Source organism: Chlorocebus sabaeus, chromosome 26, assembly GCF_047675955.1.
Source record: "Chlorocebus sabaeus isolate Y175 chromosome 26, mChlSab1.0.hap1, whole genome shotgun sequence".
Classification (NCBI taxonomy): Eukaryota; Metazoa; Chordata; class Mammalia; order Primates; family Cercopithecidae; genus Chlorocebus; species Chlorocebus sabaeus.
The window spans coordinates 31,864,196-31,878,613 of NC_132929.1; the positions used below are offsets into that span (position 1 = coordinate 31,864,196).

Consider the following 14,418-nt stretch of genomic DNA (forward strand, 5'->3'; position numbering starts at 1 on the left):
CAATTTTTTCAGCACTTTAAATATTTCTTTCCATTATTTTCTAGCTTGCATAATTCCTGATGAATAGTCTACTCTAATTCTTATATTTGTTGCTCTGTATGCAACATGTCTTTTTACATCTGGTTGTCTCTAAGATTATCCCTTTATCTTTCACTTTTAGCACTTTGAATATGATGTATCCAGGTGGTTTTATTTTTGTCACTCTTATTTATCCTGGTTATGGTTCTCTGACCTTCTCAGATCTGTGGCTTCATGTCTTACATTATTTTGGAAAAATGTTAACCATCTTCAACCAATGTCAACTCTCCAAATATTTATTTGGTTTCTCTCTTTTATCTGTCATTTCCACCCCCAGCCCCAGCCACTGGGATTACCATTCTACATAGGGTAGACCATTTGATATGATACCACAGCTCTTGGGTGCTATGAGCCGTTTTTAATTTCCCACATTTTTCTTTTTGTTCTTCAATTTGGATAATTTCTATTGACCTACGTTCAATTTCACTGACTTTCCTTGATGTTATGAGTGCATTGAAAGTAATCTTTATCTCTGTTACCATGTTTCATTTCTAGTATTTTCATTAATTTCTTATAATTTCCATTTCTCTGCTGAAATGCTGTCTTTTTGTGCATGTTGTTAATTTTTTTCCCACTAGAACCATATTAATTGTAGTTATTTTAAGTTACTTGTCAGATAATTTTAATGTCTACATTATCTCTTGAATCTTGTTCTTTTGTTGCATTGTTTTTTGACGGTGAGTTCATTTTTTCTTGCTTTTATATGTCTCTTTCTCTCTTTTTTAATGAAATGCTTCATGAATTTGTCTGTCATCCTTGCATAGGAGCCATGCTAATCTTCTCTGTATCATTCTAATTTTAAGAGTATGTACTGCCAAAGTGAGCACTTTCCTAATGTTCTAATTGCCAGAGAGTGTGTAGAACAGTAAGATTCAGGTAAGTCATATTTATGCCTGAAAATGGGCAGGCAGGTTTTTTTTTTTTTTTTTTTTTTCTTCCATTATTGTGTATGTTGGAGAAGGTTGTGTCAAACTTGTCAGGAGTGGAGCTGGTTTATGTTTTCCTGTTGCTGGGTTTGTCTTCAGTGTACTACTGGCTTCATTCCTCTGCTATTACTTTATCATTAGGGTGAGGGTTAGTTTGCTGGATAGTTTTTCTTGAGGTTCCTAATCCCACCCTCAGGTTTTAGCCTTCCCTGTGTTCCTGAGTTTCAGAATAGGTCACTCTCCAAAGTATCTTACTTGCCAACAGCAAACTATTGGTGTTTAATTTTCCTGCTGATAAGGCCAGGGGAATTCCCTGTTGTCTTAGTTTAGCCTCATTCTTCAGTAGATCCTGTGTCCCTGTGTCTAAGGATGGTGCTTTCTTAGTCCTTTTACTCCAGTACTAGCAAAAAATTTCTAATGGTCTAGATCCAGAATGGTTTCATGGCTCCTCCCCCAGCGGTTGGAAGTTTTTTCCTCCCCAGCTTCCAGCTCACTTGTGGTCTAGGGATGACATGGTTTGCTATCCACCCCTCCAAACCCCATACCCCAGTTGTTTAGGTCTTTTGTTCTTAGTGGAGAAAGGACCAAGCATAGCGTGATATCTTTCCCACAACTTGGCTACTACCATTTTCTAAGGCTCATCTTCGTTGGATGCTTCTTCTGGTCTCTTGCTCTGTCCCCAATCTTTCTAATGAACACTTCATGAGCCCTAGGGAGAAGAGCCTATGAATAGGCGCTAATTCATGTCATGTACATGGCTCCAAAGGATTTTATACTCTTATTTTAGCTCACATCAGCCTTTAGCAATTTGTTTAGAATTTTTAGCTGAATTAATCTTACACACTTTTTAGTGGCCCTGTCTTCCTGGTTCTACCTAGGTGAGTCAGCCTCTTGCCCATTGTGCTATTTTTGTTGTATATTTTGTTTGTCTATATTTTATTAACCCACATGATTTTATTATCATTTTTTTAAGTGCTCAACATTCCCTTGTATTACCAATAGATTTAACTTTTCTGAACTGTACCTTTTCTAAATTCCTTCATGTAGTACTGTGCTTCCATTCATTCTTGTTTAGCTTTAAAAAATTGTATCTTTTTTCTTATGGTGTAGTTCTGCTTGCAATAAATTGCCTTCATTTTTCAAAGAGGTTCTAACTGAGTATAGAACTCTATACTCACTTTTATAGTTGGCAGTTATATTTTCCTTTAGCACTTTACATATGCCATTCTATTGCCTTTGGCTTCCAAAAATTTTGTTGAAAAGTCAGTCTTATGTCCTGTTGCTTCTTTGAAGGCAACATGTCTCTTTTCAATGTTTTTACAATTTTCTCTTTTTCATTAGTTTTCAGCTATTTGACTACATTCTTGGGTGTGGTCTCCTTTGTATTTTTCTTGGACTTCTCTAAACTTCTTTTTTTTAATTTTAATTTTTTATTTTATTTTACTTTAAGTTCTGGAACACATGTGCTGAATGTGCAGGTTTGTTACATAGGTATACATGGGCCATGGTGGTTTGCTGCACCTATCAACCTGTCATCTAGGTTTTAAACCCTGCATGTATTAGGTATTTGTTCTAAGGCTCTCCCTCCTCTTGCCCCCCACGCCCCGACAGGCCCCAGTGTGTGATGTTCCCCTCCCTGTGTCCATGTGTTCTCATAGTTCAGCTCCCACTTATGAGTGAGAACAGGCAGTGTTTGGTTTTCTGTTCCCATGTTAGTTTGCTGAGGATGATGGTTTCCAGCTTCATCCATGTCCCTGCAAAGGACATGAACCCATTCTATTTTATGGCTGAATAGTATTCCATGGTGAATATGTGCCATATTTTCTTTATCTAGTCTATCACTGATGGGCATTTGGGTTGGTCCAAGTCTTTGCTATTGTAAAGGGTGCTGCAGTAAACATACGTGTGCATGTGTCTTTATACTAGAATGATTTATAATCCTGTGAGTATATACCCAATAATGGGATTGCTGGGTCAAATTGTATTTCTGGTTCTAGATCCTTGAGGAATCACTGCACTGTCTTCCACAATGGTTGAACTAATTTACACTCCCACCAACAGTGTAAAAGCATTCCTATTTCTCTGCATCCTCGCCAGCATCTGTTGCTTCCTGATAGCCGTTCTAACTGGTATCAAATGGTATCTCATTGTGGTTTTGATTTGCATTTCTCTAATGACCAGTGATGATGAGCCTTTTTTCATGTTTGTTGGCTGCATAAATGTCTTCTTGTGAGACTTGTCTGCTCGTATTCTTCACCCACTTTTTGATGGGGTTGTTTGTTTTTTTTTCTTGTAAATTTGTTTAAGATCCTTGTAGATTCTGGATATTAGACCTTTGTCAGATGGATGGATTGCAACAATTTTCTCCCATTCTGTAGGTTGCCTGTTCCTCTGATGACAGTTGTTTTGTTTTTGCTGCGTAGAAACTCTTTAGTTTAATTAAATCCCATTTGTCAATTTTGGCTTTTGTTGCGATTGCTTGTGGTATTTTAGTTATGAAGTCTTTGCCCATGCCTATGTTCTGAATGGTATTACCTAGGTTTTCTTCTAGGGTTTTTAGGTTTTACGTTTAAGCCTTTAATCCATCTTGAGTTAATTTTTGTGTAAGGTTTAAGGAAGGGGTACAGTTTCTGTTTTCTGCATATGGCTAGCCAGTTTTCCCAGCACCATTTATTAAATAGGAAATCCTTTCCCCATTGGTTGTTTTTATCAGGTTTGTTGAAGATCAGATGGTTGTCGATGTGTGGTGTTATTTCTGAGGCCTCTGTTCTATTCCGTTGGTCTATATCTCTGTTTGGGTACCAGTACCATGCTGCTTTGGTTACTGTAGCCTTGTAGTATAGTTTGAAGTCAGGTAGTGTGATACCTCCAGCTTTGTTCTTTTTGCTTAGGATTGTCTTGGCTATATGGGCTTTTTTGGTTCCATATGAAATTCGAAGTAGTTGTTTTTTTCTTATGTATTCATTTCATTAGAGAATTAGGTAAATCTCACATTACATTGCCAAGGCCAAAAAATTTTGCACAGTTAGAATGTGTTGAAGAAACCAGCCTCAATTGGAGCTTGCAGTGAGCTGAGATCCGGCCACTGCACTCCACCCTGGGCGACACAGCGAGACCCCGTCTCAAAAAAAAAAAAAAAAAAAAAAAAAAAGAAACCAGCCTCAATTTAACCAGATTAGATTTCAACAAGGAGATGACTGTATTCCTCCAAATAACCTTCATTTAGGAAGATGACATTCCTCCAATATGTGGAAAGACAGTAAATGCTCTTTCTGCTCTCTGCCACTGAGGAAGAAATTCTCCCTCTTGAGGGACCAACACTATTTCTTTTTTTTTTTTTCTCTCTTTTCCCTTTTCCTTTCTTCAGTTTCCCCTTTCCACGAAGCTTCTTTAGTCATTTTTGCTCACCCTTAAAATCCTGATGCTCATCTCTTTATTATAGATTCTGGTACTGCTTTAAAATTTTCAATATTTTTATTCGATCTGTCTATTTTTTCGTATATGTTCTTTACAATATTTATTATTGTCATTTTTATCTCTTTGTATGATAAACATTAATATGTATAGCATTTGTGGGCCTGCTTCTATTGTCTGTTTTTAAACCTGATTATTGCAAATATTATCCTTACTCCTTGTATGTCTTGTAATGCCAGATATAGTGCATGAAAGTATCATAGAGAAGGAGATGATGTATATTCCACTAGCAAGTGTTTCATCTTTTCTCTGCAAGGCAAGTAATGTGAAAGGCTGATTCCCTCAATCCAAAAAAGATTAGGTTAGTTGCGGGCTGCAGTTTTAGTAAATTACAGTGTACCAGTGGAGTGTCTTTGGGCCTATCATCCATTTTGACTGAGTTTGCCATATTTTGTCTCCCCAGCTTGGGTACTGTGGGAGATTCATTTCTTTCCTTAAGAAATTTTGAGATTAGCTTTTTAGTGTCTGCTTTCTAGAAAATGTCTTTATGGGGATATGGCTAGTATTTTTGTAGCAGTTCTTCCTTATGGGACTTTCTCTCTTAAACACTATATTTATTCTGCCTTTTAGAAGCTTATGGCTGAACTTTTCCACTTTCCCCACAGGCCCAAAATTCAGTAAATATCTCATGAGGAAAGTTTGTCATATGTTTTGGGTTCCTCAAAATTTCAATCTATCATGACAACCTCAACTACCAAGAGATCCACTGTTTCTTTTTCCCTCCCTCTATCCACATCAAGTTCAGTTCTTAATCCAAGCTTAGAATTAGCAAATATCCTAGGGGTAAGAAAATTGATTGCTAGCAAAATCTTATTAAAAAGGAGTCTTCCTCCTCTGGAATATTATCTAGTCCTTGCTTCTGCATTACTCTGATGTCTTTAAAAATACGATATTTGTCATTTATTTATTTTTCCTCCAATTGCTGCATTTGGAGCATTGGTTTGATATGACATTTTAAATTTGCTGATAACATACATACATATATATGTATTTTTTAATTTTAAGGGGAAAAAAGCATGCATGTACTTGCCAGTGACAAGGATTTTTGCTTTACTTGGTGTTTGCATACAGAAATGTACCTCAGGAGTTTATAGTTTTCTCATTTTTTAAACTATTGGAAACCACCAACCTTTATACTTTGTTGAGAAGAGCTAGGGAAGAGAATGACATATAGGAGGCTTTGGCCATAAAAGTGAACTGTGTTAAACAGGATACCAGTTAAGGAAAAATTTTTAAAAATTAAGACTTATCTCTTGTCTCGACGCTGTAGTGAATATGTGTCAAACATTTTTTAACTCATTATCAAGGAATCAACAAGATGGTGAAACTGGTTCAAACCAGAATTTGAGGAGCCTAAGGTATATAGTTATCAGTCAAAGGAAAGCTAAAATGAGCTTGCTAATAGATACAGTGTTTAATAAACCACAACCACTGGCATTACCTTTACTTCCAGAGAGAAATCTAAAAGTTAACACCTAATTTTACGGAATTTAAGCCCTAATCAAGAGTAAAGAGTAAGTCAAGCAAAAATAAAATCCTCTAAATAATTCAGTAATTCTTGGAAAGGGCTGTTGCACAGTAATTTAGAGCGACATTACGAAGGTATATATTCATATTTTTGCCTTACTCCAAAGTACAGACAAATTTTCTTAGCATAATTTACTAAAGTGAAGCAAACTACTCAGAAATATTGTTTATGTTCAGAAAATTTCAAAAATGCATCATATCTACATATAGTCTCCCAACTTACAATGCTTTGACTTACAAGTTTTCAACTGTACAATGGTTTGAAAGCACTATGCATTCAGTAGAAATGGGTATGAGACTCTTGCAATATTGGACAGCTTGCAGCATGCTGTAGCTCCCAGTCAGCCGCATGATCACAAGAGCAAACAACTGATACTCTACAGTGTACTGTTTTGCCAGAGGATTTTGCTCAAACATAGGATAATGTAAGTGTTATAAGCCATTTAAGGCAGGCAATGCTAAGCTATGATATTCAGTAAGTTAATTGTATTAAATGCATTTTAACTTATGGCATTTTTAACTTGTGATGGGTTTATCTGTACATAACCCTATCATAAATTGAGGAACATCTATATAAATATTGAGAGAAGACCTAGAGACTCTCCAACCACCCCACCCCCAGCCATGATCGCTGATGACAGCTTAAGCTGCCATGTGACAAGAGCCTTTGGTCTAGGGAAATGAAGGATATTACTGATTTTAGTGTTAAACCTTCACATTGTGTAAGCCTCGAAAAATAAGTACATTAATCAAGAATGACCTTAGGAGAGGGGTACCCTTCCTTGTATCTTCTGAACATTCTACCCAAAGGCCAAGATTGGAGGGATAATGATAGATATAACTTCTCTGCATAAGGAATAAATTTCATGAGCCAAGTTAAATAATGTATAAATGTGGTTGCTACAAATGAAGTCAAGATTATGCCTATTCTAACAAGTTTCCAATAGGTTTATAGGGAAATGAAACTTTATCCATAAGAAAAATAGAAAAGAACGTAACTGTCATAGTATTTTTAATCTCAGAGAATTGGCTATACTGAAGAAAGTTATGTGAAGAGGTATATAACAGAATCGTTGAAACTGGGAATGATTCCCACATCTGTCAGTCCTTGGCTAAATCATTTAAATTCTCATGCCAGATTTTATGCCTAAGACTGAGTATTAATTAGAAAAACCAATGTTATTGTAAAGCCAGATGAATAAGTTATGCCTAACATAGATCTGCTAAAGTAATTTCAACCATGTGCTGGGGTATCAGTAAATGACTTAAACCAGAAGCCAAAGCAAAGTTGACCTTCATAACTTCAGAGGGATTTAATGAGTTTAAGTTTCTTTCTTTTGAATTAAGAGGTGCTACAGGATTTTTTTTCACTAATGGGTAAGAAAGGTATTGTCTGTGATATAAATCTTGTATTGAAAAGGTTAAATGACATCTGAATTACTTGCATATTGTCTTCAGCATTAGGAAACTTGCTGGTAGTTTTGAATATAAGCGTTCCTATACATTTGCAGTGCTTTAAAATATATTTGGATTGCAGAATGGCGAGGGGAAAAGTAGAACCCTTTTAAAGTTAAATGAAAATAAAATTCCTTCAAAGATACTGGTTAACAGGGGTTAGTATATAGTTTAAGCCAGGAGTCCCTAACCCCCAGGCTGCAGATGGGTAGTGATCATGGTCTGTTAGGAACTGGGCTGCACAGCAGGAGGGGAGCAGTAAGCTAGCATTACTGCCTAAGCTCTGCCTCCTGTCAGATCAGCCATGGCATTAGATTCTCATAGGAGCCTGAACCCTACTGTGAACTGCACCTGCCAGGGATCTAGATTGTGTGCTCCTTATGAATCTAATGTCTGATGATCTGAGGTGGAACAATTTCATCCTAAAACCATCCCTCACCCCCTGCCCCACTCTTCAGTCCATGGAAAAATTATCTTCCATGAAGCTGGTCCCTGGTGGCAAAAAGTTTGGGTACCACTGGTTTAAGCCCTCAGATAATTGAATATTATTATGAAATATTTGAAAAATATAATTTCAAATAATTGAAAAATATAAGAAATCTACATTATCTACCCTGTGAAGTAATTTTGTAATATTTTTGTACCTTATAAACGGTCTTTGACCTGGGATTTAGTAATGAGAATTGGTATGGGTGACTGCTTTCACTCAGTTCTCATGGTTATTATTATGCTTTATAGCTCTACCCAAATATAGCATCCATTCCTAAGATCTGCAGTTTGAGGACCTTGATTCATCCAGGGATGATTAGATTATATTGGTTCATGCTAATCAAATTCACAAGATACTGTTTTCATGAATCAGAACATCAAATTCTTCATTTATAACTTTCTCATTTCTACCCTGAGTGGAGAATACCTACCTCTTAAATGTTGATGTTCTCTCATTCTAAATGCTTCTTTCAAATAAAAAAGATTTTACTAACCCTTCTTGTTTAACATAGGTGAAAAACTTCTAAACAAACTGTGAGAAAAAGAAAGCAACAATATGTATTTTTAATCCACCAGAACCGAAGGGATTTTATTCTAGGCATGTAATCAAGATGCTGTAATAGGAAATATTTTTCTATTTGTAGAAAATTATTTATATTTCTTAATATAAATAAGTCACTTAAAACATCACAATCATCTCAACAGATGCCAAAAGGATATTTAATAAAATCAAAGTCATTCCTAATATATTCTCTGCAAGAAGAGAAGTAAACAGTCACCTTCTTAACATGGTAAAGAGTACTTGTTTCAAACCCCCAGTAGATAACATATTTTAAAGTGAGACCCAAATGGCATATTCATCAAAAGTAGACATAATACTAGGGTGTCTACCATCACCATTATTACTTAATATTGCATAGGAAGTTCTGGTCAGTGCAATAAAGGTGAACCAGAAATAAACTCTTATTATTTGCACATTATATTCTTAGATATCAAGAAATCCCATTAGAATCTCCAAAACCCACTAAAATTACTATGATTTTTATTAAAACACTAAGTCCAAGAAAAATACATATAGAAAGGCTTATGGGAAAAAATATCCTAAGCTATTAATAATACCTGAAGGGTGGTTTAGAGTTAGATAGTTGAAAGGGAGAAAAGTGGGACTGAAGTAGATGTGGAAAATTCCTTAGCAAAGACCTAGGGGCCAGAGGAAGCACTTCCTTAATATTGCAAAGTGAAGGAAATTCAATATGCCTGTTAATTTGTATGAGAGTTGATACAATTCCAGACAAAACTTTGGTGGGATATTTTGGAACTGCGCTAGTTATTTTAAAGTTTATTCTGGATAAAGAAACTGCTACTATTATAAAAAGTGAGCTAAAAAAATAAATTTGAGGGCTGAATGTATAATATGATCCAATTTGTAAAAATAGAGGGGGAGAATAAACATATATTTTTATTTATAGTGTGTGCATTGCGTGGTGTGTGTGTGTGTGTGTGTACATATACATATATATACAATTTCTGGAAAAATACAACAAAATGTTAACAATAGTCCCCAACGAGCAGAACTGAGAGTTCGAAGGGACACAGGGAAAGCTGTTTTCTTTTTGCCTTATATCCTTTATACTATTTGCATTATTTCTACGACCATGTTATCATGTTGTAAATTTTTTTAAGTTCTTTATATTGGTGTTTTAAAATGCATGCAATCAATGAATAATCCTCACTAAAAATATTTCTAGAAGGAAAGCAACAAAATAATATCCTATCATATGGTATTCAAAAATATCTACTAGATACTAAAGCATATTGTAACTGTGCAGTTATAAATACCTTTTATACCTTTTGGTGCAACAAAGCCCTGAAATAAACTTGAATATAATATGAATCCAATGTACATAAAATATATTTAATCAATGGAACAGGACAGAGTTATTCAATAAATTATGTTGGAGAAATTGTTTAGCAATTTGGGGGAAAAATCCTGTAGATTCTCACTTCACAACTAGCATCAAAATAAATTCCAGATGGTTGGAGTTAAATATCTAGAAACAAATCAAAACATAGGAAAAATAAAAGTTAATATTTATCAAGTTTTTAGGAGACAGCCAAAAAGTAATGAAAAAAATAAATATTTAACTGTGTGAATATGTAAAACTTCTATTTATCCCCTTCCAAAAAAAAAAAAAAACCACAGTTAAAATTAAGGGACAAACATAAACCTGGAAGAAAAAATATCACAATTAATTTGGTAACGCTGATATAAATTTGCTAAAACACTAAGACTTAAATTGATATACAAAGGGATGAATTCACAGAAAAGAAAATATGTCTCCAGCAAATATGGAAAATATCTAACCTCACAGTAATCAGAAAACTGCAAATTAAGGCAACTTTCTATTTTTCACCTATGACTTACACAGATTTTTAACAATCAATAATGCAATTTCTAATATTATTAATGAGACTTCATTCATTGCTGGTGGAAATGTAAATCAATACAAATCTTTTAGAAGACATTTTGGCAATGTGTCAAGTGCCCTAAAAATGTTTATGTCTTTTGATGTAGTAATTACTCTTCTTCTGTTTTTTTTTTTTTTTTTTTTTTTTGTGTTGTAATTATCATCTATTTTTTTTGTATTTATCATCTCTCTCGACTTTGGAGAGATGAACAGGCAGAAGACCCAGCATGGAAGCTTGGAGCGCAAACTTGGGATTCCAAAATGGGGTAGAGGCAATATATGTTAGGATCTTGGCAGCAGCCAAAATGGACTATTCTGTGGCCAACGAAGTCATCGGCAGGGACCTTGAGGCTGGGGTACAGGATGAGCTGGAATGAGGGGACTCGTTGACCCGTGTACACCAGGCCGATCGGGTGAGCAGCACTGGGCAATCTGGGTAGTGTGTCTGCGTTTCTCAGGCTGACTCTGGTGGTAACCTCACCCTCTGGTACTGGCGGTTGTGGAGGTTCTTGTTTTTGATGAATAGGCTTGCTTTTGGCTTTCTTGAGTTTTGCTCTGCGATTCTTGAACCAGACCTGCAGTACTGTTGGGTGTATGTCTATTTTCGAGGCCATTTCTTTCTGAAGGCTGGGGTTTGGGTATGGGTTCTCATTGAACAAGATGTTCAGATCTTCCAGTTGCTTCTTAGTGAACATGGTTCGTTTCCTGTGTGAACGCGTCTGGTCCTTGCCTTTACGAAGATCTTCTGAGCCTGGCATGTTTCAATCCAGATGTGCGCCTGGGTTCAGGTCCAGGGATTTTTTTTTGTTTTTCTAAAGAGAGTCAGGATCTTGCTATGGGGCCCTGGCTGGCATTTGAACTACTGACCTCAAGTGATCCTCCTACCTCAGCCTTCCACAGTGCTAGGATTACAGGCATGAGCCACAATGCCCAGCTTAATTTCCTTAACTCTATCCTAAAGGAGTAATCCTAAATATTTTATTAAAACTTTGTGTATAAAAACTTAATCAAAATATCCTTTCAAAGGATGTCCAGCAATAAGATACTGGCTAAGTAAACTATGATACTATCTGGAAAGAATATTATGTTACCATTTTATCAAGTGTATGTGATAGCATGTAAAAATGCCTGTGTAATATAATATTAAGTAAAAATAAGGAATATAAATTATATTAAATAATATAATAATAATTATTATTATGTTAAAGAAGGAAATATATAGGAATAAGACTGGAAGGAAACATAATTGTTGACTAGTCTTGTAGACAAATCAAACTCATTTCTCTCTGCAAACGTGCCTCTTTACCAGTATTTCCAGTCCTACTTGATGGCCTTACTATCCACTATGCATCCTAAATTGCTGTAGCTATTTCACTTTCTAAATATATCTTTATTTTTTTCCCCCTCTATCCTCACTGCCACTGGCTTTACCTTTTTTCCCAAGTTCTGATCTTCTCCAACAGGACTTAAGTAGTGCCCCCATTTGGTCTGTCTGTTTTAACCATTTATTTGTTATTGATTTCTAGCTTAATTTTACTGTGGCAAGAGAGTATTGGCTATATGATTTTAATCATGTTAGATTTGTTGAGACTTGCTTTATAGTTCAATTTTGTATAATGTTCTGTCTTCACTTATACGTTATTGAATATTTTAATTCTATATTATAACTTTATCTCATAAGATGTTATTATATCTCTTTTAAATCATCATTCATTTAAATTCAACCATATTCACTTTTTTTGCTCTTTATGCCTTTCGTATCTCACACCTTCTATGAGATTACTTTCCTTTGCCTGCAGTACATCCTCTAGAATTTTCGTTAGTGTGGGAGTGCTAGTTGCACTCTCTCGATTTTCATGTCTCTCAACATTTTTACTTTACCTTCACTCTCAAAAATATTTTCTTATGGTACATAGAATTCCAGGTTGGCAATTACTGCCTTTGAGAACAGTCAAAGATATCTCCTGGTGTTGCGGGAAACAGAGGAAGTAGATAATTTGAGATAATCTCTACATCTCAAGATCCTTAACTTAATCACATCTGGGTACACACCTTATACCCTAAGGGTATAGCTTTTTGCACCACAATTTAATTTGGGAAAATCTTCTACTAAACTCTCTCCTCCCGTTTGGGATTTGACTTCTATCTCCACCACCCTGCAAGTTTGCCAAAACCAAATTCAAGTTTTACAGGAATGACGGAGCCTTCAGGCCAAAAGTGGCTTTGATGTTGTAGCTTTTTTCTTTGGATTTCAGCCTTCCCTTGGATTTTGGCCTGCTAGTTCCTTAAAATCTTTTCAGTTCTCCAGTGCTCTTAAGGAAATTAAAACATATTTTATTCAGTATTTTTTGATGTTTTCGGTGTGAGCATTAGTTTAAATAAGTTGCCTGCCATGGCACAAAGTTAAATCCCCAAATTCTTTGTAGTGACTACATTTTTATGTTTGGCAACGTAAAAAATTATAGGTGAAACCTCAGTATACTTGGAGAACAAACTAAATGACAAGGTAGTACATGATTATTACTACAAAATGAAAATAGTGGCAATTAGTTCCTGTGAGTTTAGAAGTAAATAAAATCACCATGGGTTGAAATAATTTGAAAAGTTTTGTGGCAGGAGTACAGTTTAAAGTGCAAGATAGGCCACTGGATTTTTATGAAATAGATTTTAAAATATTTGATTAATTTTTATGACTTCACCTTTATTCAGCTTCTGATAAAGTCTGTGTGTCTGGAAACTATTTTGAGATATGAATCTATGGTGTTTTCATCTCTGTATTTCCCCTCTCCTGTGATCATTACCTTAGAGGAGGTATGCAGATGAACAAAAAGCAGAAATAGTACACAATTCTTGGTTGTTGCATTCCAAAAGTGTAAGCCCTCAGGAAAACTTACATGGAAAGTTAAAAGAAAGGGAGATGTTTCCTAGGCATAAATGGTATGTTTCAAAAGAGACATGAAAGTACAAAGATCTACCTCAGACTAAAATAACAGCTTTTTAGACTGGGGATAGGGGATGAAAATGAGATCTGTGGTGTCCAGAGATGAGGCATTGACGTATCATCTGGTGCCACTAGGGCAGCAGCAGAGAGAAAGAGAGCAACCAGAGAAAAATGACTCTTGGAATATCTAGGCAGACAAGACATAGGCAGTCTAAAAAAAGATCCCCAGGTACTAAACTGGCATAAAAGCAGCAGAGCACTTCTAGAATTGTAGAGACCATTAGATATAGGAGAATAGACTTCAGTGAGAACTGTTTAAGTTCCCTTTCTTACCCTCGCACTGTGTAAGACACTGAAATTATAGTACAACCCAAGAAGAAGAATATCCCCAAGAATGGCAGAGATCACTTTTCCTGTCAGCCCAGTGCAATGGGAGCTCAGGATTAGAAAGCTGAAATGTGGAAAAATAAAGTGATATGTCTTAGCCAATCTTGTGACTGATGTTCAAATTACTGCATCTTTAGTTCTCACATTTTCCCCAAGTGCTTACTAGAAATTTCTAGTTGGGTTTTGCATGTAATTTGGCATATTTATAACTATTTCACTAATATTTCTACTGAGGCAGAGGCAGATGAGACAATTATTTATATAATCCCCTTCGTATAGTGCGGGGAGAAACTCAGGGATAGGGGAAATCCAATTTGAACAGAGTGGTTTTTACTGTTACTTAATGTCAGAATGCTTTGTAATGTAGCTTAGGAGGATGCTCTTTATTTGACACACTGGCCCAAGTTTTCAATCAATGAAATCAACGTTATGTCAATAGGAGAAATATGAATTTTTTATAGAAAGATTATGTTAAAGAAAATTAAATTTCAAGGTGGATGGATGCTATAATAATTACTTAAATACTAGCCACAACTAGAGTAGAAACTTCCTACCATCATTCTTTCTCCCACTTTTTATGGGATCTGATATTTAACCCTACTTGCATGCTAACATCTTAGCCTGACATAGTTTCAGGGATGCTGGCAGAAGACACAAGACTCCTGGGTGAAAA

General features: G+C 35.6%; 1 protein-coding gene and 1 non-coding gene across 2 annotated transcripts; both read right to left on the reverse strand.

Annotated features, from left to right (window-relative positions):
* Positions 1-797: 797 nt before the first annotated feature.
* Positions 798-905, reverse strand: LOC119628159 (U6 spliceosomal RNA). Its single transcript, XR_005244471.1, has one exon. It is a non-coding gene; the product is annotated as a U6 spliceosomal RNA (small nuclear RNA).
* Positions 906-10,591: 9,686 nt separating this feature from the next.
* LOC140710378 (divergent paired-related homeobox) lies at positions 10,592-11,432 on the reverse strand. Its single transcript, XM_073011952.1, has one exon. It carries the CDS (start codon positions 11,173-11,175, stop codon positions 10,600-10,602), a length of 576 nt encoding a protein of 191 aa, XP_072868053.1. The 5' UTR covers positions 11,176-11,432; the 3' UTR covers positions 10,592-10,599.
* Positions 11,433-14,418: the final 2,986 nt, after the last annotated feature.

Bases quoted from the DNA above. Each gene is read 5' to 3' on its own strand.
- LOC140710378 (XM_073011952.1), bottom strand. From the start codon at position 11,175: ATGCCAGGCTCAGAAGATCTTCGTAAAGGCAAGGACCAGACGCGTTCA.